The following is a 26,895-nucleotide window of genomic DNA, read 5'->3' on the forward strand; positions in this document are numbered from 1 at the left end:
TTTATCATAAGTTCTCGGACTATCTTATCACCTAAACAGCCACTTCAAAAAGATTTTCAGCCGTGGGATCACATTTCACAAGAACAAATTTACACTCGGGAGGAGATAGAATCTTAATCATCAATGTCAGACATGGGAAACAAACCGGACAGGTTTACCACAGTAGCAGTAGAAGCTTCGCTGACGGAGTCATCGCTAGAGTGACAATCGTCGTCAGTCAAAAAGTCGTCCCTCTGGAGCAATGGAAAAGTCTCAGCTGCTGCAGAGATAGCAGTTGTAATTAACCTGTTAATTAGAGATCGGAGACATGGAATGCAACAACATCCACACAAGGTTAAAACAGCAGCAAAAACGGCAATGGAGACCAGGACCGAGGAAACCAGGGTGCGGTACTTTCCGAACACATTCAACCAGTTGTTCCAAACCTCCGTGTTCACCCCACTGTGCTCCTTCATCTTCCCATTCAAGGTCCTCGGGCCCTCAAGAGCCTGGGACAGGCTTCCATCAGCTACAGTATTATTTGGAATAAATGTGCAGCCAAACATGGCGCAGACACCGCCCTCTTTTGAGAGTACCATGTCAAGGGCCATCCGGTTCTGGAAAGCCATGAGGGAAGTAGCGGCCAGTTGGGAGTGGACCGCTTTAAAACCCGCCTTGGTCCAATTTCCAAGCCTCTGCACGTTGTAATGGATGTAGTTGATCCTGTTAGGGTTTTCCAGGTTATCTTTATCATAGGATTATGTTGGAATGTAGACTATAATGATTAACCAATCTTGTCTTGCTCTCACAACGCAGTAAAATAAAGTGGTTGCTTCCTCTGCTTGATTGACCAGCTGCAGAGGAAGCAATCAAAGTTGTTCTGTTTCCCACAATATCGTAAAACACCCCCTGCTCTGATCTTACCAGAGGCCGGGGGTTCACCAAACCTGTCAACTCTCAACCCCCACTCTGTTTCTCCTAATAAATATCCTCTTGCAGGAAGGAGAGTCCAGAGCTCTATTCGAACATCGCTGCACGCACAGTGACGAATGGACTCTCCACCTGCAGGTGTCCAAAAGGACTTACTTGTCTCCCGTGTGGTTCTTGCAAAATAAGTTGGAGTGAGCAAATCTCTAACAGATCCTGTCGACATTTTTGTTAAGAGTACACCACCAACACAGGGTGGATTCAAAACCAGCTGCTACCTGGTTCACCAGCTTATACTCATCCGGTACTCCTCTAGGAACACCAATGGCGTCAATGTAAGTTGGATCTGCTGAGCCCAGCCAATCGGCACTTCGCTTCGTTCTTAACCAGAATTTGGGCACTATGGACTTAACAAAAAGTCCCAGATCATAAGGAGTCATGGGAATCAATTGAACAGGAAGCAAAAGGGTTACCAAAGCGCAAACACCAGAGCTATTTAAAGGCAACCTATCATAAAGTTTGTTACTGTTACACCAAAACCAAATGTCACTACGAGCAATGGGCAAAAAAAGGGCAGTGACATTTGTCAAAGAAACACACCACGGCGCGGCTAGAGCACTTAGCTTCACACCGGTACCAGGTAATTTAATGCATGTGAAATTACCCTTAGCAACATTAGAAGAAAAACGAGGTTTATTTTTTGTCATGGAAGAAACAGGATAAATCCTAGCCCATTTAAAACAGTCATGAGTAGGTGGTATGGACGAGTTCAACATTAAAACAACAGCACATTTTGGAATGACATTTGCAGGTATGATTTTCAGAAGAGGTCGTGGTCCCATACATGCAATGCAACTGGTGTTAACCATCTTTGCAGCTTGCTCAGCCATAATGAGCCAGTTGTTAGTTTGACCACTTATACCTGTGGAGGCCACAAAATAGCTATCTATATCAGTGAGGAGCACACTCGTAATTTTTGCTCCGGCTGTTAGGGTATAATTATTCATACCTGGACGGTCGGCGATCGACATGGTTTTGTTAATGCAGATTAAGGCAGGGAAATGACGATCAATCCCAGAAGACCAAGCCCACAACTGAAAACCCCAACAGGAAGTGTTAAACAAAGTGGCATTTGGAGGCCGAATCTGGCCATCGGGGAGTGCAAAGGTTAAAAGGAGGCTTGTGCCCTGGTTTTTCAAAGTTACTCGCTTAGCAAATAACAGCCTCTTCACTGGAACCAGAGGGCCAATAGTCTGATGTTTGTGTGGTGACAAGGGTACTCCAGTCAGTGGTGACCGGGTGACCAGTTAAATACCACCAATATCCGAGCCATTTGTCCCCAGTAGTGAGGTGGCCATTTTGAAAACCCGTTAAACTTTTCATAGGTAAGGTAATAGTGGCAGATGTGTTAGGAGCCACCGTGAACATTAATGAGTTATTGTAAGTCCAAGACAAAAGCCACAGCACGCAAGTTGGAGCATGGATGACAGCTGGTGTGCACACAACATGATCAAAGGGGTTTGGGTGTCACGCTTATGTCTACCAGTTTATTTCCCTGATTCAACTAGTTCAAAGTTAACAGTAGCCAGAACGTACACGACCAATACTATTGAAACAAGACAAATCAGACAAGCTACATAAAGGCTTATAGTTGACTTTGCGCAGGCCAGCAGTTTCTCACAGCTTTTTAGTAAGCAAGAGAACATTTTAACGTTTTTATTTTTAGATCTCCCCAGAGTCAACGTCCTGAGCTTCAGGTCGGTGTCTTGGAAGATCTTCTGCTAGCTTTCGTGTCAACCCTGGATCTTGACACCAGGATCAGGCACTATTACCAGGCTTTGCTCACCTCCCTTACTTAAGTTGGGTCTGTGGAGATCACCTTTTTACAATTGGATAAATGAATCCACGTGTTGCATTCAGCTATTTTTAAAGCATTAGGCGTTGTGAGCAATACCAAAAAGGGACCTTCCCACTTGGGTGAATGCCAATTCTTCTTCTTGATACTCTTGATCAAGACCCAGTCTCCCAGTACCACTTTGGGGTCACCTTGCGGAGAGATGGGTTCGGCCTCAGTGTTACGGGTTTGGTTCTTTAGATGTTCTAGCATGTTCCTCATGTAATCGGCCAAATTTTAATCATCCTTAGTTTCCCACTTGGTTTTAAAGTTAAAACATGGTAATCCATATTGTCGCCCAAACAGTTTTTCATACGGGTTTAAACCCACAGTACTTGTAATATTCACGTACGGTTTGTCCGGGTCTAAACATTTTGTCCATGCACTTCTTCACACGCGATGGTGTGCACAATGATTTTTAAGTCTTTGTGGAACATTGTACTTATTCTCCCCATTGCTTGATTTATTATTATGAGAATTTATCTCCGAAATCACATATCTTGGTATTATTTCTTTACATAACGTTTTTGCCTCTGTTAAGGCATTCAGTGTTTTTTTGAACCCAATTCAAACCATTTTGAGAATGCATCTATTATGACCAGGCAGTATAACCCTGTGGATTGTGTTTAGCGCATGTTAAACAAGCTCTACAAAAAAAAAATGTTTTGAAAATGTTTTGAATATGAATCAAATCCGTATGTTGTATAAAGCTGACTGACCAGCCCCACTATCCCTCCTCTTGAGCCATGTGACACGCACTATGGCTTATTGCTGCCCATTTGTATAGGTTCTTTGGTAGGATAGGTCTGTCTTCTGGTCATTTATAGATGCCATTCTCTACTCTTGCCCCTCTTTTCGTCCATAATTGAATTTCAGTCTATGGACTTTGTCGCCTTACATCTTTAAAAATGTGTCAGTGATTTAATCTGCTTCTTGTGTATATAAAATTTGCGCTGCAGTTTTGCGGTTCTGTCTGCAAGCTTGTTACCTCTTGACACCTTATCAGTCTCGTGTGTTTGCACTGCACACGTGCATATAGCTACTGCTTCCACAACCAGCTTAGCAAGTAAATGGATGGCCTCCCCGAATGGGGAGCAACTCAGCTTGCAAATGATGAGACATTTTCATTTTCTTGTAGACTTAGACTTAGACTTAGACTTAGACTCAACTTTATTAATCCCTTGGGAATACTCCTTCAGGGAAATTCAGGCCCCAGCAGTATCCATACCACAGAGCGGGTTTACAAAAGACACACAGATGGCATGAGCGCAACTCAATAGGCCCTCATAAGGCTGCCATACAACGGCGCCACAAAGAAAGCCAGAAAGTGCGAAAGATAAAAGCCATCAAAGCAAAGCAAAGCAAAAAGACAAAAGAAAAAAGTAACAGTGCCCAACCAGCACCCCTCAATATCAGAAAACACCCCAAAACACACAAAATAGCCTCCACGGGGTCCACAGACAGGTGTAAGGGTAGTCCAGTTCAACGGCACCCAATGGACCGTGGTCGTGAATCGGTGAAAACATCACAAAGCAGGCAAACGTGTGAGCAGCGTCCTGGGCACCCAGTCGGGGCACGTGCAGATGGTCACCACGGGGCTAGCACGGCGAAGGTCGCTGGTTCTGACGAGCACGAGGGAGCACAGGGGTCGCGGCTGCAAGGCAAGGGACCCGGTCAGCATCAGCCGGATAAGCAGGAAGCCGTCGTAGAGGTACGCCGGTCTCGACCGATGTGCGCAGCCATCCCGGTCCCAGGGGAAAAAAAAAAAAAAAGAAAATCACATCCAAAGCGATACCGAGGTGCGGTAGAAGGCACCAGCATCGCCGAATGGACAAAAAGACAGAAAGAAAAAGGAGAAAAGAAGGAAATAAAGAGGAAAAAGAGAGAACACTGCTGGGAGGCTGCCACTCACGTCGGCGCCATACCAAAAAAAAAAAAAAAAAAAAAAGTAGTTTCTTTAGTTACTTTTCAATCATTTTCTCATCGTTTATCACAAGAATCTTATACATTTGAATAAAAATCAAAATGTCCGTTTTATTTTACTCAATTGCATGATTCAGAGAATCCGTATGTAGTAAAGAGTTGTATTACTACAAATAATAGTTAATTGTTGTTGTTTCTTAATTTTAACTAACTAAATCGCTCTCCTATTCTCAAATGTAAAAACTTGTATAGTCTTGACACAACCAAACGACTATTTCTTCTGAATTTAGCTTTGAAATGCCGTTATCTCATAATTTTGCTTCATCCAATTCCAGAAAGCAAGTTCTTTCCATCTCTCAAATTCTGTTTCATCAGGGCTAGGCATTAATGCAGTGTGGACCAGTTTCTGCCCACCAAAAAATTGCTTGCCTTTCTTCTCTTCTTATTTTTACAAAATTGCTTTTGTTCTGCGATGCAAATCAGATTCTTTTGTGCACCTACATTAGCCAATTTTAACACCTAACACTGACAGCACACAGACAACACAAAAACTTACAGCAGAGACACAGCTCATAAACAATACCAACAAACAACGCTGCGCAAACGTCATCCTCTATTTTGACGTTTTGATTATACATTAGGTCTCTCACATCTCCCTTAAGCATCCCTCTGCTCCAAAGAATCACTGAGAAACTCACACTGTCCCTGCCCCGCCCGCAGCCATAGCAACCCCTGCGCGGGGGGGGCGTGGCATCAATGTTGATTGGTCACAGGCTGGCCATTTCCTGCAACAATCATGATGTCGGCCCACCGCCCACACCAGCATAGCACAGGACCACACGCACAGGACCACACGCACAGTCCCGACCCGCGACTACGCGCGAGTGCAGGCACGCTCATCAGTCTCACCCTCTCAAAGGGCAGGCCAACTTTGCTGTTGTCCCCTTCGTCATGTTCACATTCGACATATTTCAATATCTTCTACACAACATTTGTTGTCTCATTTGTCCACACCCTCAGCTACGGCCCTCAAGCGAGGCCGTGCTGATATTGTTTCATCATAGTTTCTCGAACCAACTTAAACACACTATCGTCCACTTCTTAATTTCCCTATTATCGCTCAACAGTCTCCTGAACACTCTCCATTACTGATTTCTTCCATTGAACACACATCTCACTCACACACACTCATGAGGATCCTCTGCTCGCACGCACACACACACACACACGCACACACACACACACACACACACACACACACACACACACACACACACACACACACACACACACACACACACCAGAACGAAAGGATGACGCACAACATATAAGACCACATAGAGCTCACTAAGAAGACCCCTAATTGCCTGTTTGTATTTATTTTCTTTTTGTTTACGCCATGTCTGGCATTAATTAATTGCTTGAGATTATTCAATGATTTTGAGGTCAACTGACCATCAAAGTTGTGATCAGTTATCCATTTGTCAAGATATTTTACAGTTTCTGGGTCGATCCGTTCCATTAATTTTCAATCCTTGCTTTTTAATTCATGTCGGGGTAGGGACTTTTGCTTACTATTTGATTTTCCCGTGGTTTATTTTTCTAAATTTCGGAGTTGGCAATTCGAATGGCACCTACAGTGTCCTAAAAGCCAACTTTATTCACAGTTGAGTAAAAGAGCATAACCATCCGAGCCAGCTATACAGTCCTCAGGCTCTCCAACAATAGCGGTAGCAGTTTGCATTATTTTATTGCAATGTTTATCCTTATTCAGATTTGTTTCAAGACTACAGTTAGTTAGACTCCACTTTTATGGTTAATGCAGTTATTGCAATTTTGTTGTTGTATCACAGTAGATTGGTTTATTTACATTTAAAAAAAACAGAAGCCATTCATTTACAAATGTGATTGCACTCTAGTTTACATATTTAAATGTTCAGATATTAAGATGTGACAGACAGTTTTTGCATGGTTTGAATGAGGCAAAATAACATACTTTTTCTCTCAAATATGTTGTTATAATCATTTGTTTCAGATGTACTGTAATTATTTTCCGTATAAAAATTAAATTTGATCTTCAAAACGTCTTTTTTCAAACTTGAGTCTTGAAAAAGAGGGGGTCGTCTTATAATCAGGGTCGTCTTATATTCGGGCCAATATGGTAAGTACTGGAAAAATAAATTAGGAAATAGAAAAAACTAATGTACTTAATCCAAAATAAAAACCTATGCAAGAGGCCACCTTTTATCCTCAAATAGGTATTGGAAAAAAATTAGGCAATAGAAAAAAAACTAATATACTTAATGCATAATAAAACCTTATGCAAAGGATTGGCAATCTTTTATACTCAAATTTGCATTTTGACCTTCTCCCACAGGGAAAACAAAAAACAACAAAAACACGGAGCCACAAATGTCACGGTCGGGTGTAGCATGGAACAGGACGACCAAGTGCAGCTTGGACCAGGGTTTATTGAAGCAACTCAAAAGGCAAACTGACATGACTTAACAAACAATAACTTGACTGACTGACCGGTGTCATGCGGTCGCGTTTATTTTTCCGGGTTTCTGTCTCGTCGATGTCGTAATTTTACTTCCGGTTTTATTTTGTCGTCCCTTCCGTTTCAGTTTGTGTTTCCTTCCTCGGTGTTGGTTGTCTTGTCTTCCCTGATTCCGATTGTGTGCACCTGTGTAATTGACAATAATGGTCAGCACCTGTGTCCACGCCCTTTTGTGTGTATTTAGTCCGTGTCTTCCCCTTTTCCTGTGCCAGTGTGTCTTGCCTCGTCCCGACCACCAGCGATTCCTTGATGTCCCAGTTCTCAGTAAGACCCCTCCTCTCTGTCTCGCCACCGAGCGACGCTTTTGTTTGTACTTTTTGCCGCGTGTTATCCCTCGTAAGAGGCGTTTTGATTTGTACTTTTAGCCTTTTTTCTCGCCTCAGTGCGACGCCTTCTGTTTGTACTTTTTGCCACGCGTTTTCCCTCGCAAGAGGCGTTTTACTTTGTACTTTTGATCAGTGTGCTTGCTGGAATAAATCCAAGAAAGAAACGACTCTGCATCCGAGTCCTTCGCCTTGTCCCCTGCCTGACAACCGGGACGTGAAACAAGAAGACAGCAGGACATGACGGCATCAAGACAGGACGACAACACCGAACGACAGCAACCAAAACCAAAACCAATACCAAAACCAATGATCCGACCATCACAGCGGCCAGCGCTTGGACCACCCTTCACCACCAGCTCCCACTGCAACGCCCGATCCACATCCGAGCATGTTCCAGCGCCATGGGCTTGCAGCCGCCATCGGATCTTGCTCCAGCGACGCCGGACTCACGGCCGCCATCGGAATTCCCCCCCGGCACCATCGGCTCCGCGACCGTCATCGGACTTCGCTCCCGCGACGCCGGACCCGCGGCCGCCATCGGAGTTCCTCCCGGCACCATCGCCTCTGCGAGCGTCATCGGACTTCGCTCCCGCGACGCCGGACCCGCGGCCGCCATCGGAGTTCCTCCCGGCACCATCGCCTCTGCGACCGTCATCGGACTTCGCTGCCGCGACGCCGGACCCGCGGCCGCTATCGGAGTGCCCCCCGGCGCCATCAGACTCGCGGCCACCACCGGGCTCCATCCCAACGTTGCAGGACCTGCGGGCGTCGCCAGATTTCGGGCAAGCTGCGCCGGACCCGCGATCGTCCCTGGCCCCACTCCCACTGCTGTGGCGCGTGGTGGCTCATGCTGCTGCCACAGCTCCGCCTTCCAATTGACGCTGATCGCGATCTGGACTTTTAAATGCCGCCGATTGCGGCGCTGACTTTCGTATGCCGCTGATTGCGGTTCTGTTTCCCCGAGTCGCCGCCAGAGTGCGGTTCTGTCCCCGAAGTCGCCGCCTGAGCGCGGTTCTGTTCCCCGAAGTCGCCGCCCGAGCGCGGTTCTGTCCCCGAAGTCGCCGCCCGAGTGCGGTTCTGTCCCCGAAGTCGCCGCCCGAGTGCGGTTCTGTTAGATAAATTGTATATATATGTTATCATGCGTTCCCTAATGAGTACATATTAATAAAGTTATTGCGCAGAATGCTTGCTGTTTCTTCTTGCAGACATCACCCAGTCCACAACAAGTCAAACGATGCTGTCTGGAGCTTCCTGACCTTCTACAATCCAAGAAAGTTGTTGATGTCTGCACATGTCATTTTGTCTATGCACTCTTTTCACATGACTACTTTGTTTCCCATAACATTTTATCCTTGCACACTTTTCGTTTCTCATGGGATCCTGTCCGCGACTTCTAGTTTCACATAGAATCTCGTTTCTTCACTCTTGAGACAAAGCCCACCTATCCCCCCCACCTATCAGGGGCTAGTCTCACATTGTAGGTAGGGCATTCCTGAATAAAAAGAGAGGAGTGTAAACAAGACCTTTAGTGTATTTTGGATTGCTGTAAGTCTGGATGCACTCCTCGCGAGAAAAGATCAACATTCTGTCTCACTGGTTTTGTCTGCTGATCCTTTTGCTGAATCTGAACCTAACAGATTTTTGGGGGCTCGTTCCGGGATCTCAATAGGACTATTTCTGGTTCCGGCCGACTTTTCGACGCAGGACAAGTCCTTGGCCAAGGCATATAGATAGAGAAACCCTTTTCACGGGGCTGTCTCGATCAGTCGGTTGGACGCCGGAGTGGTTGACGAGATCATCCGAGGAGAAGGCCCAGCAGACTGTGAGTACGAAAAAGGCAAAAGCCGCTGCCCCGACATGAATTAAAATGCAAAGATTGGAAATTGATGGAAGAAGTTGACCCCGAAAATGTAAAATATCTTGACAAATGCATATTTTGGACAGAGGGGGTTGCATTATGCGACGTGGCGGTGGCGAAGCTCTCCGCACTTCAGTTGCTCCCCCCACCCTTGTTATCAGCTGGGAAGATTGTCATGTCTATGTTGTGGGCCTGTGTGTTTGTTTCTGTGTATGTTTGTCTTTGTGTATCAGTTTGTTATAAAGGTTGGAATTGCGTTAAGTTGGTGCACGAAAACGGTGTGCTAGACAATGGTTTATCAGATTTGCATTGTTAAATGTGAAAATTAGAAATTATAGAATAATATGACGGTTGTGGGCAGAAACTCGTCCGACGGGGAGAGTGCCCAACTCTCATAAAAATGTGGGGGTAAGAGAAAACATACATTGTAGAACTGGATAAAATTAGGTTAATGAATAGAAATCAAAGGTGTTATTATTATTCTCTTATCCCCTGCATTGCAAATATCTTCTTGATGCAGATAGGTTAACAGATTTTTGACTTTAGTGAGGAGATAATTTGTCGATTGATGGGGGTTAGTAATTGTCCAAATTCTAGTCACATGTTTTGAGGGACCACAGCAACAACATTATATTTAATTTCCAGGCCATTATTTAGTATGATATGACGGTGTCTAGCTAAGTAGACTGTTCTATCAAAAAATGTGAGAGTGAAGGAGGAGGTTTGATTTGTAATCTGACATTTGGGTCCCATTTTGAAGAGCATGGATTGTTTTTGTTTGTTTATTTTTTAAGATATGTTTAACAGTTTATCTCGGTGCAGTAAGGATATAGAAATTTTGCAAGACTTAAAATTAAAAATTAAAAAGCAAAATTACATTCTCATTTTCCCAGATGTGAGGGAAATTGAAAGATAAGGAAGACGAAGAAAAGATAAAAAAAGAACTTGCTGTTGCACAGACAGGAAGATGATGACACAGTGTCAGCGCGAGCTCGCTTAAGAACCGCAGCTGAGAATGTGATGAATGAAAATGAGAAAAATGATCAAATTGCAGAGACAGATGTTGTGGCACGGCAAAGCGAACCATCCTTTCCGTCTTTGTACCCCAAATTAAACAACTCATTGCTTCCTATAATTTGAGAGGTGATGAAGTACAACAGGTTTTCATGGCATCCTTAACCAAACATTGGGCAAGTGTTAAAGACACCTGGAGTCCTTTTGATCTCCAGGGCCGTCCATTGGAATATAACGAGGTGCCATTACAAATACAAATTGACCAACTATTGCAGGATAGAAATAATATTTCAACGTAGAGCAAATTACACAGACATTGGCCGGACTAAACAAAAGCAAGATAAGTTGTTTGAAGACTTTAGACACAGACCAGAAAGAGTGTTCAACTGATGTCTATGATCAACAACTCAAAAATGCTCTACATGCAAATTTGCGACCAGTATTATGTCGACAACGAATAAATTCGACAATTTTTTTCCCTATAAAATGGTGCCGTTTGGGTTTGAAGTACATAGTCGCTTCAAAGGAGGAAAAGCATGATTTAAGATACGCGATTGATCAATGAGAAGGCTATCCCTTGTGCCAGGGGTGTCAAACTCATTTGTTCGCGGGCCGCGGTTTGGTCATGGCTTCTTTTGGAGGGCCGGTATGACTGTCATACCCGAGTAGATGTGTGAGCGCCTCATATTGTGGGGGCTGCGGAATAAGCTGACGAGTACCTCGCTTTCAAATCAGACAAGTAAAAACTGGTCTGATATTTGAAATTTAACATATTACTAAAAGTGAAGATAATTTGCGATTCGAGTGATGGCGCATGTATATGAAGCACAATTTGACACCTGTGCCTTATACAAAGGTAAAGTTGGATTGGAATTTGATGAAACGGATATGGACATCCACATATTCCATTAGAGTTTAAATTGCTTGCAATTTAATTGCGATTTAATTAACACCTGTGTGATTGATTGATTGATTGATTGATTGGTTGATTGGTTGATTGATTGATTGAGCGAGCGAGCGAGCGAGCGAGCGAGTGAGCGAGTGAGTGAGTGAGTGACTTTTCTGTCGCCTGCACGTCATCTTTCCTGCATGGCTACGTTGCTGTCTCAGCCCCATCTGACCGTTGAAAGATGCACGACACTCATTCCTGCCACTCTCATTCCCCTTCCTGACGACGGCGAATTCCATGATTGCGTCGATGCTGCCCAACAAGTTGCTAAGGCTCGGCCTGATTTGGAAGATACGCCTCTGCCAGATGGTCATGTGTTTTTTGTTGATGGGTCTTCTAAGAAAAATGAATCTGGTGTGACCCTTACTGGGTATGCCATTGTTACTGCCGACATGGTTTTGGAGGCTGCTAAACTGCCATCCAATATGTCTGCACAGGCCGCTGAGCTCATTGCTTTGACTGGGGCCTGCAAATTGTTTGCAAACAAATCCGTCACTATCTGGACTGATAGTCAGTATGCTTTTGCTACAGTACACGTGTTTGCTCAGCAGTGGAGCAACCGTGGCATGATAACTTCTGCAGGGAAGCCCGTCACCCATTCCACATTACTGACTCAACTTTTGGACGCTGTCCAGCTGCCTTTAAAGATAGCAGTTTGCAAATGTGCTGCTCACACTCCTGTTTCTCTCGGTAATGCTTTTGCTGACAAATCCGCGAAGGCCGCTGCAGAAGGCCTGCTCCATGTCCTCTCGTCTCTCACGGCTCATGATTCGATGTCACACATCCCCCCTGATGTGTTGCTTGACATGCAGTCTCAGAGCCCCTCCCAGGAACGGCTCTCTTGGGTAAAACGGGGTGCAGCTAAAAACACTGTTGGTCTTTTTGTGTGACCTTTGGGCAAACCTGTCTTGCCTCATAACTTGTTCAAATGGGCTGCTATTTCGAGTCATGGGGGGTATGGTGAAACAAGTTGAGGCTATTTATACAACATACGGCTTTGCAGCTTTTTCAAAACAATTTTGCAGAGCGTGTTTGATCTGTGCTAAACATAACCCACAAGGCAATTTAAGACCTCAGAGAGGGAAATTCCCGACTCCATTGTATCCGTTTCAGATAATACATATGGATTATATCCAATTACATAAATGTGAAGGGAAAGAATATTGTTTAGTCATAATAGACGCATTTTCTAAATGGGTAGAAACATTTCCTACCAAACATGCTGATGCACTCACGGTGGCAAAGGCCTTATGCAAAGACATCATTCCAAGATACGGTATTCCAGAAAAAATTTACAGCGACAATGGTCCACATTTTGTAAATCAGATAGTGCATAACATTGGGAGAATGTTCCACATAAATCTAAAGAACCATTGTTCCTATCGTTCACAATCAGTTGTTGAGAGATCTAACGCGACTATAAAAAACAGATTAAAGAAATGTATGGAAGAAACCAAACGACCATGGACTCAGTGCTTAGACCTGGTCAAAATGTACATAAATATTACAAGTACAACAGGGCTACCTCCCTATGAAACTATGTTTGGAAGGCCTTACAGGCTTCCTCAGTTCAAGAACACATGGGAGATCCCCGAGGAAGCCACGTTAGCTGATTACATGAGAAAAATGTTGGAACGTCAAAAGAATCTAACCAATAACACTGATGATGAACCCATTTCTCCGCAGGAAGACCCCAAAGTGGTACCGGGAGACTGGGTCTTGATCAAGAGTATCAAGAGGAAGAATTGGCATTCACCCAAGTGGGAAGGTCCTTTTTTGGTACTACTCACGACACCTAATGCTTTGAAAATAGCCGAACGCAACACGTGGATTCATTTATCTCATTGTAAAAAGGTGATCTCTGCAGACCCAACCTAAAGTACGGAAGGTGAGCAAAGTCTGCCAAGATCCAGGGTTGACACGAAAGCTAGCAGAAGCCAATTTCCAAGACACCAACCCGAAGCTCAGGGTGTTGACTCTGAGGAGATCCAAAAAACATGAGCATTAGAGAGTCATTTGGTGTGTGCTTTAATCAGGCTGTGGCCTGCGCTAAGTCTGCCATGTGTTTTTGGTTGCTTTTGCTGGTTTGTGTTACCATTGTGTTTTTTTCGGGGGTTATTTTATTTGGAGGGATAGAATACCATGAGCCTCGAACATTATTCTCTCAGGCGACTGCTAACGCTAATTCTAATCAATATGGCTCATGGGGGGAAAATTGCTAGACATAAGCGCGACACTAAATCCCCTTTTGATCAGGTTGTTTGTATTCCAGGAACCGTCTGCGTTCCAACTTGCGTACCATGGCTTTTGTCTTGGACTTACAATAAGTCATTAATGTTTACTGTGGCTCCTAATACATCTTCTTCTATTATTTTACCTATAAAGAGTTTGAAAGGTTTCGAAATGGTCACCCCGCTCTCTGGTTCCAGTGAAGAGGCTGTGTTCTTTGCTAAACGAGTGACTTTGAAAAATCAGGGCAAAAGCCTCCTTTTGTCTCTTACACTCGCTGATGGTCAAATTCTTCCTCCAAATGCCACCTTATTTAACACTTCTTGTTGGGGTTTTCAACTGTGGGCTTGGTCCTCTGGAATCGATCCTCGCTTTCCTGTTGCTATTTGCCTTAATAAAACAATGTCGATCGCTGACCGTCCCGTTACAGATGATTACACCCTGTCAGCAGGAGCAAAAATCACAAGTACGCTCCTCACTGATGTAGACAGCTATTTTGTGGCCTCCACAGGGATAAGCGGTCATACTAACAACTGGCTTCTTATGGCTGAGCAGGCCGCAAAGATGGCTGGCGCCAGTTGCATTGCATGCATGGGTCCAAGACCTCTTTTGAAAATCATACCTGCGAATATAGGTCCTAAGTGTGCTGTTACTTTAATGTTAAGCCTATCCATTTCACCCACTCATGATTGTTTTAAATGGGATAAGGTTTACCCTGTTGCCTCTATGACAAAATATAAACCCCTTTTTTCGTCCGATGTAGCTAAGGGTAATTTTACATGTCTTAGATTACCTGGTACCGGTGAGAAGCTCGGCGCCCTACCTCCTCTATGGTGTGGGTCCGTGACCAATGTCACTGCCCCTTTTTTGCCCATTGCTCGTAGTGATGTTTGGTTTTGGTGTAATAGTAACAAACTTTATGATAGGTTGCCTTTCGACAGCTCCGGAATTTGCGCTTTGGTAACCCTATTGCTACCCGTTCATTTGATACCGATGTCCTCTTATGATCTGACATCTTTTGCTAAGTCCGTGGTTCCCATATTCTGGCCGAGAACAAAACGAAGCGCCGAATGGCGGGGCGCGGCTAATCCAACTTACATTGACGCCATTGGTGTTCCTAGAGGAGTACCGGATGAGTATAATCTGGTGAATCAGATAGCAGCTGGTTTTGAATCCGCCCTGTGTTGGTGGTGTACTATTAACAAAAATGTTGACGGGATTAACTACGTCCATTACAACGTGCAGAGGCTTGGAAACTGGTCCGAGGCGGGTTTCAAGGCGGTCCACTCCCAACTGGCCGCTACTTCCCTCATGGCTTTCCAGAATCGAATGGCCCTTGACATGCTACTCTCAAAGGAGGGCGGTGTCTGCGCCATGTTCGGTGAGCAATGTTGCACGTTTATTCCGAATAATACTGCAGCCGGCGGAAGCCTGTCCCAGGCCCTTGAGGGCCTGCGGACCTTGAACGGGAAGATGAAGGAGCACAGTGGGGTGAACACTGAGGTTTGGACCGGCTGGTTGAACGTGTTCGGAAAGTACCGCACCCTGGTTTCCTCTGCCCTGGTCTCCATAGCCGTTTTCTCTGCCATTTTGACCTTGTGTGGATGTTGTTGTATCCCTTGTCTCCGATCCCTAATTAACAGACTAATTACAACTGCTATCTCTCCACCAGCTGAGACTTTCCCGTTGCTCCAAAGGGATGACCTTTCGATCGACGCGGGTTCCTTCTCTAGTGACGACCCGGTCGACGACTCTTTTGTGGTAAACCTGTTCGGTTTGTTTCTTGACCCTAGCTTTGCCGATTATGACTCAGTTTCCTCCTGAGTGTAAGTTAGTTCTTGCGAAATGTGATCCCTTGGCTGAAAATCTTTTTTGAAGTGGCCGTATGGGTGATGGGTTGTTCTCCGGGAACTTATGATAAAACAGGGGGGAATTGTTAGATAAATTGTATATATATGTTATCATGCGTTCCCTAATGAGTACATATTAATAAAGTTATTGCGCAGAATGCTTGCTGTTTCTTCTTGCAGACATCACCCAGTCCACAACAAGTCAAACGATGCTGTCTGGAGCTTCCTGACCTTCTACAATCCAAGAAAGTTGTTGATGTCTGCACATGTCATTTTGTCTATGCACTCTTTTCACATGACTACTTTGTTTCCCATAACATTTTATCCTTGCACACTTTTCGTTTCTCATGGGATCCTGTCCGCGACTTCTAGTTTCACATAGAATCTCGTTTCTTCACTCTTGAGACAAAGCCCACGCTTTCCCCCCCACCTATCAGGGGCTAGTCTCACATTGTAGGTAGGGCATTCCTGAATAAAAAGAGAGGAGTGTAAACAAGACCTTTAGTGTATTTTGGATTGCTGTAAGTCTGGATGCACTCCTCGCGAGAAAAGATCAACATTCTGTCTCACTGGTTTTGTCTGCTGATCCTTTTGCTGAATCTGAACCTAACAGGTTCTGTCCCCGAAATCGCCCCCCGAGTGCGGTTCTGTCCCCTAGGTCGCCGCCAGAGTACGGTTCTGTCCCCTAGGTCGCCGCCGGAGTGCGGTTCTGTCCCCTAGGTCGCCGCCGGAGTGCGGTTCTGTCCCCTAGGTCGCCGCCCGAGCGCGGTTCTGTTCCCCGAAGTCGCCGCCCGAGTGCGGTTCTGTCCCCGAAGTCGCCGCCCGAGTGCGGTTCGGTTCCCCAAGTCGCCGCCCGAGTGCGGTTCGGTTCCCCAAGTCGCCGCCCGAATGCGGTGCGGTTCGGTTCCCCAAGTCGCCGCCCGAGTGCGGTTCGGTTCCCCAAGTCGCCGACCGTGTGCGGTACGGTTCCCCAAGTCGCCGCCCGAGTGCGGGTTGGTTCCCCTAGGTTTTTTTTGGGACGTCGGGAGCCGTCCCTTGTGGGGGGGGGGGTTCTGTCACGTCTCGTCCCCAACTGCTCCACTATGTGTCTGTTGTCTTGGTTTCTGTCTGTGTGCTCGCCCCTCCCCTCCTGTGTGCCCATGATCAGTGTGATTGTTCCCACCTGCCTCTCGTTACCTGTCGTGTATAAAAGTCCTGTCTGCCCCTCACTCCTGGTCGGATCATTGGTTGCTGTCGTTCGGGGTTGTCGTACTGTCTTGATGCCGTCATGTCCTGCTGTCTTCTTGTTTCACGTCCCGGTCAGTCAAGTTATTGTTTGTTAAGTCATGTCAGTTTGCCTTTTGAGTTGCTTCAATAAACCCTGGTCCAAGCTGCACTTGGTCGTCCTGCTCCATGCCCCATCCGTTCGTGACACAAAACCTTAACAACATCTAAAACTGGGCTGGGCAATATTAATAAAAAGTAGGATTGTAGTGAAAAAGGGTGGCAATAATGATCAAATGAATTACTTAAGGAAATATTTAGTTAGTCATTGGCGGCAGTACTCCACATGTATTCTCTAAGTCTACATGGGAAGTGCTAGGGCAGGGGGCGATAACCCGCGACTCTTGAGCCGCATGTGACGCCTTAGCGCCGCCTAGTGGCACTCTGATGCTTTTTTAAAAATGTACGTATGTAAATGGAAAATGATGAAAGGGGAAAATGCATGTTCTATTTTTGTATAGTTTCTGTAGCAGGAAAAACGCGAGAAAAACATTCTCAATGTTTTCCAATGCTGTAAATTGTGTAGAATAGTACAGAAAATGGATGGATGGATATTAAATTTCAAAATATCTGTCAACTGAGATTTGTATCATAAGCTGTGACACACGTTTCCTGCAACAAGGCGCGTCGCGTCGATGGTCTCTGTTGTGAATAAACCGGTGGGTGTGTGATGAGCGATGGATCCCAAAGGGAAAAAGAGAAAGATAGCTGAGGAGAACAGAGGATTCAACAGTTCTTGGACCAAATAATTTGCTTTCATTACCAATGCGGGAGGGTTGCCTACATATTTGCTTTGTAATGAGAAGTTGTCATACAACAAAAAAAAAGAGTAATGTGGAAAGACATTTCCAGGGAAGGCATGCTGCATTTGCACCCGAGTAGCCAGCTGGGAATGAGCAATAAAGTGCGATTGCATTACTGCTGGAGAAATTAGAGGACCACAAGGAGAGATTTAAAAAGTGGATTGCATCTTCAAATTGCACCACTACTACTACTACTACTACTACTACTACTCACGTATGAGAGCTTGCAGTCCTGCGTGAAGATTAAAGTTACATTTTACATGCCTGATGTTGAGAAGCTGTCCAGTGATGTCTGAAAATATGTCACATGAAATGGGTAAGAACAAAATCCTGTCATAGGCACATATTTTGTAACAAAGTGGCTGTTTATATAAAGTTATTTCAGATTTTTTTTTTGTCAATATACATTTGGAATGACAGGGATTTTACTGTGTTTATTTGCTCAGATCCGAGGATGGCTGCGTTGTATTGTGTGTCAAAAGAGGATGCTGCTGCAGCTCACCCTTGCACTGACTTACCGTATTGACCCGAACATAAGACAATGTTTTTTGCATTGAAATAAGACTGAAAAAGTGGGGGTCGTCTTACATTCGGGGTGTAGACATTATACCCATTCACAACGCTCGATGGCGCCAGATCTCTTTAAAGCGAATGTTGAACTTAACTCCCCAGGCCAAAGCAAATCCCTGTCAAGAAGAAGAAAACTAAAAATAGCGGTAGGACGGCGAAGAAAAAGAAAACATTCCAATATGGCTCTTTAAACATTATGGGTTGCTCCCCCCGTGCTAGGGGAACATTAAAGACACTAACTAGGGTGGAAAGGATAGCAAAGAATGAGAATATCATAGGACAAACAAGATAAACAAAAAATAACTCAAACCAAATAACATTGGCGTGAAATAGTGTTAACGTTCTAAAAGGATCTTCATGACCCAACCAACTTTACTAAGTGGGCACGGGCAGGCTGGAGCCCATCCCAGCAGTCATCGGGCAGTAGACAGGGGACCCTGAATTGTTTGCCAGCCAATCACAGGACACACAGAAACAAACAACCTCTCGCACACGTACTCACACCTACGGGCAATTTTGGATTGCGGGAGTGGCAGGAAACCAGAGCACCCGGAGAAAACCCACGCAAGCACAAGGTGAATATGCAAATTCCACTTAGGGAGGGCTGGGGGTGGAATTAACACGCAAGCTTTAAACTGTGAGACGGATGTGCTAACCAGTGCTCCACCCCCAATTTTTGAGGGAATTTAAGCAGACCTTTTCGACCGAGACCGATCAGACCAGTGTGTCTCGCCGGTTAGGGGGGCTTTGGCATGGGAACTACCCCATGTCAGATTTTTCCATTGAGTTTCGTACGTTAGCAGCTGCGTCCAGGTGGGGCCCTGTATCCTTGAAAACGGTGTTCTTTCAAGCCTTGGATTAGTCCTTAAAGGACGAATTGGCAGTCCTGGAAGAACCAGACACATAGGACGGCCTGATTTACCTGGCCATTCGTTTGGAAAATCGGATTAGGGAAAGACGGAGAAGCTCCCGATGGGAGCAAACGGAAGGAAGTCCTTTTTAGCCAGACCCAGTCCGCCGGGGCGATCGCCTTGCCAGTCCTCTCCAGAGCCCGAGCCCATGCAGATTGGCCGGGCTCGACTATCTCTGGAGGAACTGCAGCGGCGCCGAGAGCCCCAACAATGTCTGTACTGCGGCTCCCCGGATCACTTCGTCGCCAGCTGTCCGATTCGGCCAAAAGAGAGGGTCCGACGGTCGTGAGGGGAGGACCGCCGGACCATCCTCCGAGTATTAAGTCCCCTCGCTTCTCCCTACCCGCCATGATTTCTGTACACAACCATAGCTACAAGCTATCCGCGCTGGTCGACTCGGGGTGTGAAAGAAACCTGATAGACCAGGAATTCGTCTCCCGAGCCCAGATCGAGACGGAACCTCTCTCAATTCCTCTCTCTGTCTCTGCCCTGGATAGAAGGGGACTCTCTAGCAACACCCAACGCACCAAACCCGTGGAGCTGCTCATTTCTGGCAACCATCAAGAACTTTTTTCATTTTTTGTCTTTCCAATCAACCCAATGGTTCCCGTGGCTCCAGAGACAACCCCCAGATCAACTGGTCAGAGCGCCATATCGAGTCCTGGTCCACGAAGTGCTTACCGTATTTGCCGGTGTATTGGTCGACCTTTTTCGATCCAAAATCGACCGAAAAAAATCGACCTCGACTTATATACCGAGTCATAAAATTTAACTTCCTATTCATCGCTTCAAATGTGATGGTAACCAAGGCCGTTTCTCATGCATCTCATTGTGCGTTCCACTTAGAAAATTTGAACCGGGCGGCATGCGCGAGTGCGCGGCCCGCTGGAAGTCGAATGAGGCTCAGCGATCTCCTCCGCGGTGCTTATAAACAGCCGATCCGCTCGGCGGGGGCTATTTTCGGCCACTCGGCGCGTGCGCACGTGCTCCCGGATGTGCCGGGCGGCGTGCACGAGTGCGCGGCCCGCTGGAAGTCGAATGAGGCTCAGCGATCTCCTCCGCGGTGCTTATAAACAGCCGATCCGCTCGGCGGGGGCTATTTTCGGCCACTTGGCGCGTGCGCACGGCCTCCCGGATGTGCCGGGCGGGTGCGCGAGCTCGCCGGCCGCTGGAAGTCGAATGAGGCTCCGCGATCTCCTCCGCGGTGCTTATAAACAGCCGATCCGCTCGGCGGGGGCTATTTTCGGCCACTTGGCGCGTGCGCACGGCCTCCCGGATGTGCCGGGCGGGTGCGCGAGCTCGCCGGCCGCTGGAAGTCGAATGAGGCGCCGCGATCTCCTCCGCGGTGCTCATAAAGTGCCGATCCGCTCGGCTTGGAGCTATTTCCGGCCTCCCTTTGGTGCCGGGCGGCGTGCGCGAGCTCGCCGGCCGCGATCTCCTCCGCGGTGCTTATAAACAGCCGCATGCGCACGGCCTCCCGGAATTTGAACACATTTCGTCAATGAATTTCGCATATTGAATTTTGAAGTTTAATATAATGCAACAATTGAGCTCGACTTATACAAAGGATATATCATAAAATCGTAAATTTCCGTCGAATTTTAGGGGGTCGACTTATACACCGAGTCGACCTGTACACCGGCAAATACGGTATCCTCTTGTCTTCAGTCTGCCGTGCCATCTCGCCCGTCCCTAGTGACACCTGAGGAACCGGCTTCGATCGATCTTTCACATGTTTCCGGACAATACCATGACCTAAGACAGGTTTTCAACAAGATCAAGGCTTTGTCTTTACCACCTCATCACCCCTACGATTGTGCCATAGAGCTTCTTCCCGGAGCCCCGCGACCGTCCAGTCGGCTCTACAACATCTCACGCACAGAAAGACAAGCTATGGAAACATACATTAACGAATCACTGGCCGCTGGCATCATTCGCCCTTCCTCCTCACCCCTGGGGGCAGGATTCTTCTTCGTGGGCAAGAAGGATAAGACTCTCTGCCCTTGCATTGACTACCGTGTCCTCAACCTCATCACAGTCAAGAACAGGTATCCCCTTCCCCTCATTTCATCAGCATTTGAACCAGTCCAGGAAGCCACCATCTTCACCAAGCTCGACCTCCGAAACGCATATCATTTGGTCAGGATCCGCCAGGGAGATGAGTGGAAGACTCCACTAGGCCACGTCAAGTACCTCGTCGTGCCCTTTGGACTTTGCAATACCCCCGCAGTTTTTCAAGCCCTAGTCAACGATCTCCTCCGGGACTTTCTCAACGTATTCGTGTTTGTCTATCTGGATGACATTCTCATTTATTCGCGAAACCCCTCCGAACACCGCCGTCATGCCCGCCTGATGCTACAGCGCCTCCTGGAGAACCGATTGTACATCAAGGCAAAGAAGTACGAGTTCCACAAACCATCCATCACCTTCTTAGGGTTCATCCTTGAGAGGAGACAGGTTCGATCAGATCCTGATAAGATCAAAGCCGTCCTGGACTGGCCTCTTCCTGAGACCCGCAACCAAGTCCAACGCTTCCTCAGGTTTGCCAACTTATACCGCCATTTCATCCGTAATTACAGCCAGACAGCCGCTCCCCTAGCAGCACTGACACCAACCAAGACGATGTTCACCTGGAATCAAGAAACCCAAGCCGCATTCCTTACTCTTAAAGAGAAGTTTTCTCAGGCGCCTATACTCGTACATCCGGATCCCAAGAGACAATTCACCCTAGAGGTAGACGCGTCCAATACCGGAACAGGAGCTATTCTGTCCCAACAATAGGACACTAACGGAAAACTTCACCCCTGTGCATTCTTTTCCCGACGTTTATCTCCAGCGGAGAGGAACTACGACGTAAGGGACAGAGAACCTCTGGCCATCAAGCTTGCGCTCGAAGAGTGGCGCCATTGGTTAGAGGGCACCGAACAACCCGTGTTAGTCTGGACAGACCATAAGAACCTAGCCTATCTACAGTCCGCAAAATGCCTGAATTCCCGAGTCTTGCTGGTCCTTGTTTTTCTCTCGATTCAATTTGTCCATCTCTTATCGCCCAGGCTCCCAGAACACGAAATCAGACGCCTTGTCCCGACAATTCACTCCCGACAAGTCAGTGGAGGAAGCAGCTCCCATACTTTCCCCCAGTTGCATCGTAGGCTCCCTCTCCTGGGATGTCGAGGGACTTGTTGCTCAGGCTCAACTTCGGGAACCCGATCCAGGCACGGGACCACGGGGAAAGACCTACGTCCCTTCCACAGTCCGCTCTCGCCTGATTCACTGGTTTCATTCGACCAAGTTCTCTGCCCATCCCGGGACCAGTCGCACTATCGCGTTGATCGCCAGACGCTTCTGGTGGCCATCTGTCCACAAGGACGTCAGGAAATACATTCTCGCCTGTCCCATCAGCGCTCGGAACAAGTCCTCCCATAGACTTGGGAGCCTCTCGCCATACCCAAACGCCCCTGGTCCCATATTGCGTTAGATTTTGTGACAGGCCTGCCCGTATCACAGGGAATGACCACCATCCTCACCGTCTCCGAGCGCGGCTCCAAGTCATGCTATCTTGTACCGCTCAGAAAGCTCCCCTCGGCGTTCCAGACAGCTCAGCTTCTCGTCAAACACGTATTTTGTCTCCATGGCATCCCGCAGGAGATCCCATCCGATCGAGGTCCACCGTTCATATCCCAAGTGTGGAAACAGTTCTGCTCAGCCCTCGATGCGAGGGTCTCCCTGACATCGGGCTACCATCCCCAGACGAACGGGCAGACCGAACGCATGAACCAGGAGCTCGAGGCCACACTCCTATGCCTTACCTCTGATAACCCGGCTGAGTGGAGCAAGTATCTTCCATGGGTGGAGTATGCACACAATTCTCATGTCTCTGCTGTCACAGGCCCCTCTCCGTTTGAAGTCACGCTAGGTTATCAACCGCCGCTGTTTCCGGCCGACGAGAGGGAGCTCTCGGTCACTTCGGTTCGTCACCACATACGACGCTGCAAGAACATCTGGTCCAACGCTGTTAAGGCCCTTCACCGCTCCGTTGAGCAGAACCGCAAGTATGCCGACCGATGACGCACGCCCGCCCCGCTTTATTCCCCAGGTCAGAAGGTCCGGCTTTCGTCTTGGGACATTTCCCTCAAGTCCGTGCCGGAAACTGGCCCCCCGCTTCATTGGACCATATGAGATCCTGGCGGTGATCAGTCCCTGAGCGGTCCATCTCCGTCTTCCTCCGAGCCTCCGGATTCATCCCACCTTCCACGGTCTTGGGCGCCCCCCGTTCCTACATCTGCGATCCCTCCCTTATCTTGGACTACTGGTCATCGCTCCTGTCTTCCTCTTCTGGGCTGCCGGTGGGCAGCCGTTGAGGGGTGGGTGGTGTCAGGGTCCAGGGAGTTGTTCTTTTCAGGTCCACAGGTGGCAGCCGTTAGCAGAGTGGTGGAGGACTCAGGTGCAGCTCATCAGGCTCGTTAGGGGAAGGCTTTTAAGGAGCGTGCTGCCAGCGGGTCGTCGCCTGAGTGTCTGCCTATGTGATCTCCTCCACGATTTCCTCCACGGACCATCGCCAAGATCCACCCCGCTCTGGCCGAACTCCTCACGCTCCGTCATCGCTGCTCCCACTCCGTGCTGGCTCAGCCTCCATCGTATCACCTCCATTAAAGACTCCTTACTCTTTCTGGACTACCTTCCGAGTTGGTTTTCTGCATGTGGGTCAAAACAATCGCTAAAAAAATGACAGCTTCTGCAGCTGGGGATCGGACCGCCTTTGGCCGCCGCCCAGCTCACTTAGCACCCGACCCCTTTGGCACCTCCCACAGGTGGTGAGTCTATGGGAAGGGGGACCCACTTTTCCTTTTAAGGCTGTGCCCAGCTGGGCCTCATGGACGAAAGCCCAGCCACCAGACACTCACCTTTAAGCCCTAACTCCGCGTCCGGACGAGGGAAAACGAAATCCATTTATTGTATTCCTGACAAGGGGTTCTTTTTAGCCGTGCTTTGTCTGGCCCCTCACCTAGGACCCTTTTCCCATGGGTGACCCTGCCAAGGGCATGAAGCCCAAGACAACTTGGCTCCTAGGATCATTCGGACACGCAAGCCCCTCCACCACGATAAGGTGACGACTCACAGATGGGATTACATGAGCATAATTATAACAAATACAAAACAACAACAACAACAAAACTACATTTTAATACCATAATCTTCAAATTTAAAAATGTATTTAGAAAACGTACAAACTACAGTAAACACAATTGAACCGATAGTTCTTATTTCCCAAAGTCACAGAGAGGCACGGCAGAAGAATGAAAGAGTCACAGAAAAAGAGGCCCTGGAGCTGTGGGTTGCAGATCCCTCCCTTACGAGATTATTCACTCTTTTCCATCCAGGAAAGAGGAGCCGCTTGTCCGTCAATCCTGGTCCTACATGGACCCTGTATAGTAGATGTATGTGTATTAGTGTCTATCAGACAAAATAATATTAAAATTTAACAGGTTTTATCAGGAGATACAGTATAGGGGCCAATGCTTACGTCACCTGAAAGTCCTTAACTGGCCACACATCAGTCCCGCAAAGGATCTGCCATGGCTCATTGATTGCTAAGCCTAACCCTTAATAATCACGTTTATTGATCTTTATTGTCACCAATCAAACCATAAAAATGAAACATCATTTAACACAATATGGAAATTCAACATAGCAATAAAATACCGTATTTTTCAGACTAAAAGTGGCTCCGGAATATACGTCGCATCAGCCATAAAATGCACAATAAAGTGAAAAAAATATATATAAGTTGCTCCGGGGTATAAGTCGCATTTTGGGGGAAATTTATTCGACAAAATCCAACACCAAGAACAGACATGAACAAGCAACAACAGGCTGAACGATACGGTATGTTAACGTGACATAAACACAAACGAGAAGCTGAGAACGGGCCTGATGTAACAAAATAACAGTTATTCAAATAACTATAACATAAATAACACCTTTATTTAACCATCTGTGTCACTCCAAATCATTAAAGCCATCGATCAAGTTGGTCCTCCTTTATATCCAACGTCCGCGGCGTGTTGCAGTTCGAATTTTTCCACAGGCCTATATAACAATATATAAACTATTTGTCAAATAACAATAATATAAACAACAATTTTGTCGAACCATCCGTGTCACTCCAAATCAATAACTCCATCAGAATCTTCGTCTTCCGTGTCACTTGAAAAAAAAAAAAACACACGCACAGCTGTTGACGCCGGAAAGACTACGTGCGCCGCGGACGTCAGACTAGACATATCAAATAAATGTAATATAAACAACAATTTTAGCGAACCATCCGTGTCACTCCAAATCAATAAATCCATCAGATTCTTTGTCTTCCGTATCATTGACAAAAAAAAAAACACACACACACAGCTATTGACGCTGGAAAGACTATGTGCGCCGCGTACGTCAGACTAGATATATCAAATAAATGTAATATAAACAACAATTTTATCGAACCATCCGTGTCATTCCAAATCAATAAATCCATCAGAATCTTTGTCTTCCGTGTCACTTAAAAAAAAAACACAGCTGTTGACGCAGGAAAGACTACGTGCGCCGCGGACGTGAGACTAGATATATCAAATAAATGTAATATAAACAACAATTTTAACGAACCATTCGTGTCACTCCAAATCATTAAATCCACCGTTATATTCATCCTGTGTCAAAAAAAAAAAAAAGCTGTCGATTCCGGACCTACTGTGCCGCTGACTTCAGCCTCGTGGTCAGTTGGCGGCTCCAATTATTCCACAGATCTACGTATAGAACTATATTGTAGCGTTACCAAAGTACCAGGCAAGATGTGGGTTTGGTAACCAGCTCTTTATTTTTCAACATGTGAGCCAACACACGCAAGCGCCCTGGATCGCTCTTTCCGACCCCCCACCCCCTTCACGGCCTCCCTAGAAAATCGGAAACTACTGGTCTAACAACATACAAGTTGCTACTCTAAATAAACCATATATCAAATACCTATGACATAAATAACAAGTTTATCGAATAATCTGTGTCACTCCAAATCATTAAATCTCCTGACTTTGGAAGTCAGTGAATGGAACTCATTATCAGTGAGGCTCCAATTATTCCACAGCAATAGTGCGCCCTCATGCGGTTTAAAGTGAAAATAACATGTGAAGTGATCAACTATACTCGTAAGTAGGTAAAGTGTTAATGATCAAGTAAAAATTTGTGAAAAAAATCACATATAAGTCGCTCCTGAGTATAAGTCGCCCCCCTACCCAAATTATGAAAATAACCGCGACTTATAGTCTGAAAAATACGGTACCAGGCGTTAGTAGAAACAAAAGAAAACAAAACCTGTAGACAAAACAACCGGCTATGCTTATCAGCAAAAGGAATAGAGAAGCACAATGAGGTGGAGTGTGCGATGAGGTCGCGAAAAGAGTCAAACTGGGCGTTGGGATGGCTGGGTTTGAGAACAACAAACATAGGGCCCGTGGCCCAATCAGGGCCTCTGTGTTTTTCCACTCGTTTGTCATTGGGCTTTCTCACTTCTCTTATCAGCTTTTTCTTAAGAATACTTTATGCTTCACTTCATAACTTTTCATTTGAGATTTACTGTTATTTGAGCAGTTATTTTCTCAACAAACACAAGTTCTTGTAGTCATGAGGATCACAATTTTTCTTAACCTCACTAATTCTTTAGAAGATTTAAACCATAAATCCCAATCGTCGTGCTCAGAAATGTCAACAATCCCTCTTATATTTTGCCTACTTTGGGTAGGCAAAATATGTACGCCTGGATCCAGGCCTGGAGTTAGGGCTTTAATATGTAGTACGTAT

At 46.4% G+C, this 26,895-nt stretch overlaps 1 protein-coding gene across 11 annotated transcripts in view; it reads left to right on the top strand.

Annotated features, from left to right (window-relative positions):
* The window catches only part of tmem176 (transmembrane protein 176), a 276,282-nt gene that overhangs the window by 41,247 nt on the left and 208,140 nt on the right, over positions 1-26,895 (top strand). For all 11 annotated transcript variants that reach the window (XR_011086845.1, XR_011086846.1, XM_068650701.1 and 8 more), the window contains one exon: positions 13,117-13,209. Coding sequence is in view for 9 of the 11 variants with exons in the window: in XM_068650701.1 (XP_068506802.1) it covers positions 13,117-13,209 (93 nt within the window). In the remaining 2 variants the exon portion in view is untranslated. The remainder of the gene's footprint in view (positions 1-13,116; positions 13,210-26,895) is intronic.

The sequence above is a fragment of the Syngnathus scovelli genome, chromosome 5, assembly GCF_024217435.2.
Source record: "Syngnathus scovelli strain Florida chromosome 5, RoL_Ssco_1.2, whole genome shotgun sequence".
Taxonomy (NCBI): domain Eukaryota; kingdom Metazoa; phylum Chordata; class Actinopteri; order Syngnathiformes; family Syngnathidae; genus Syngnathus; species Syngnathus scovelli.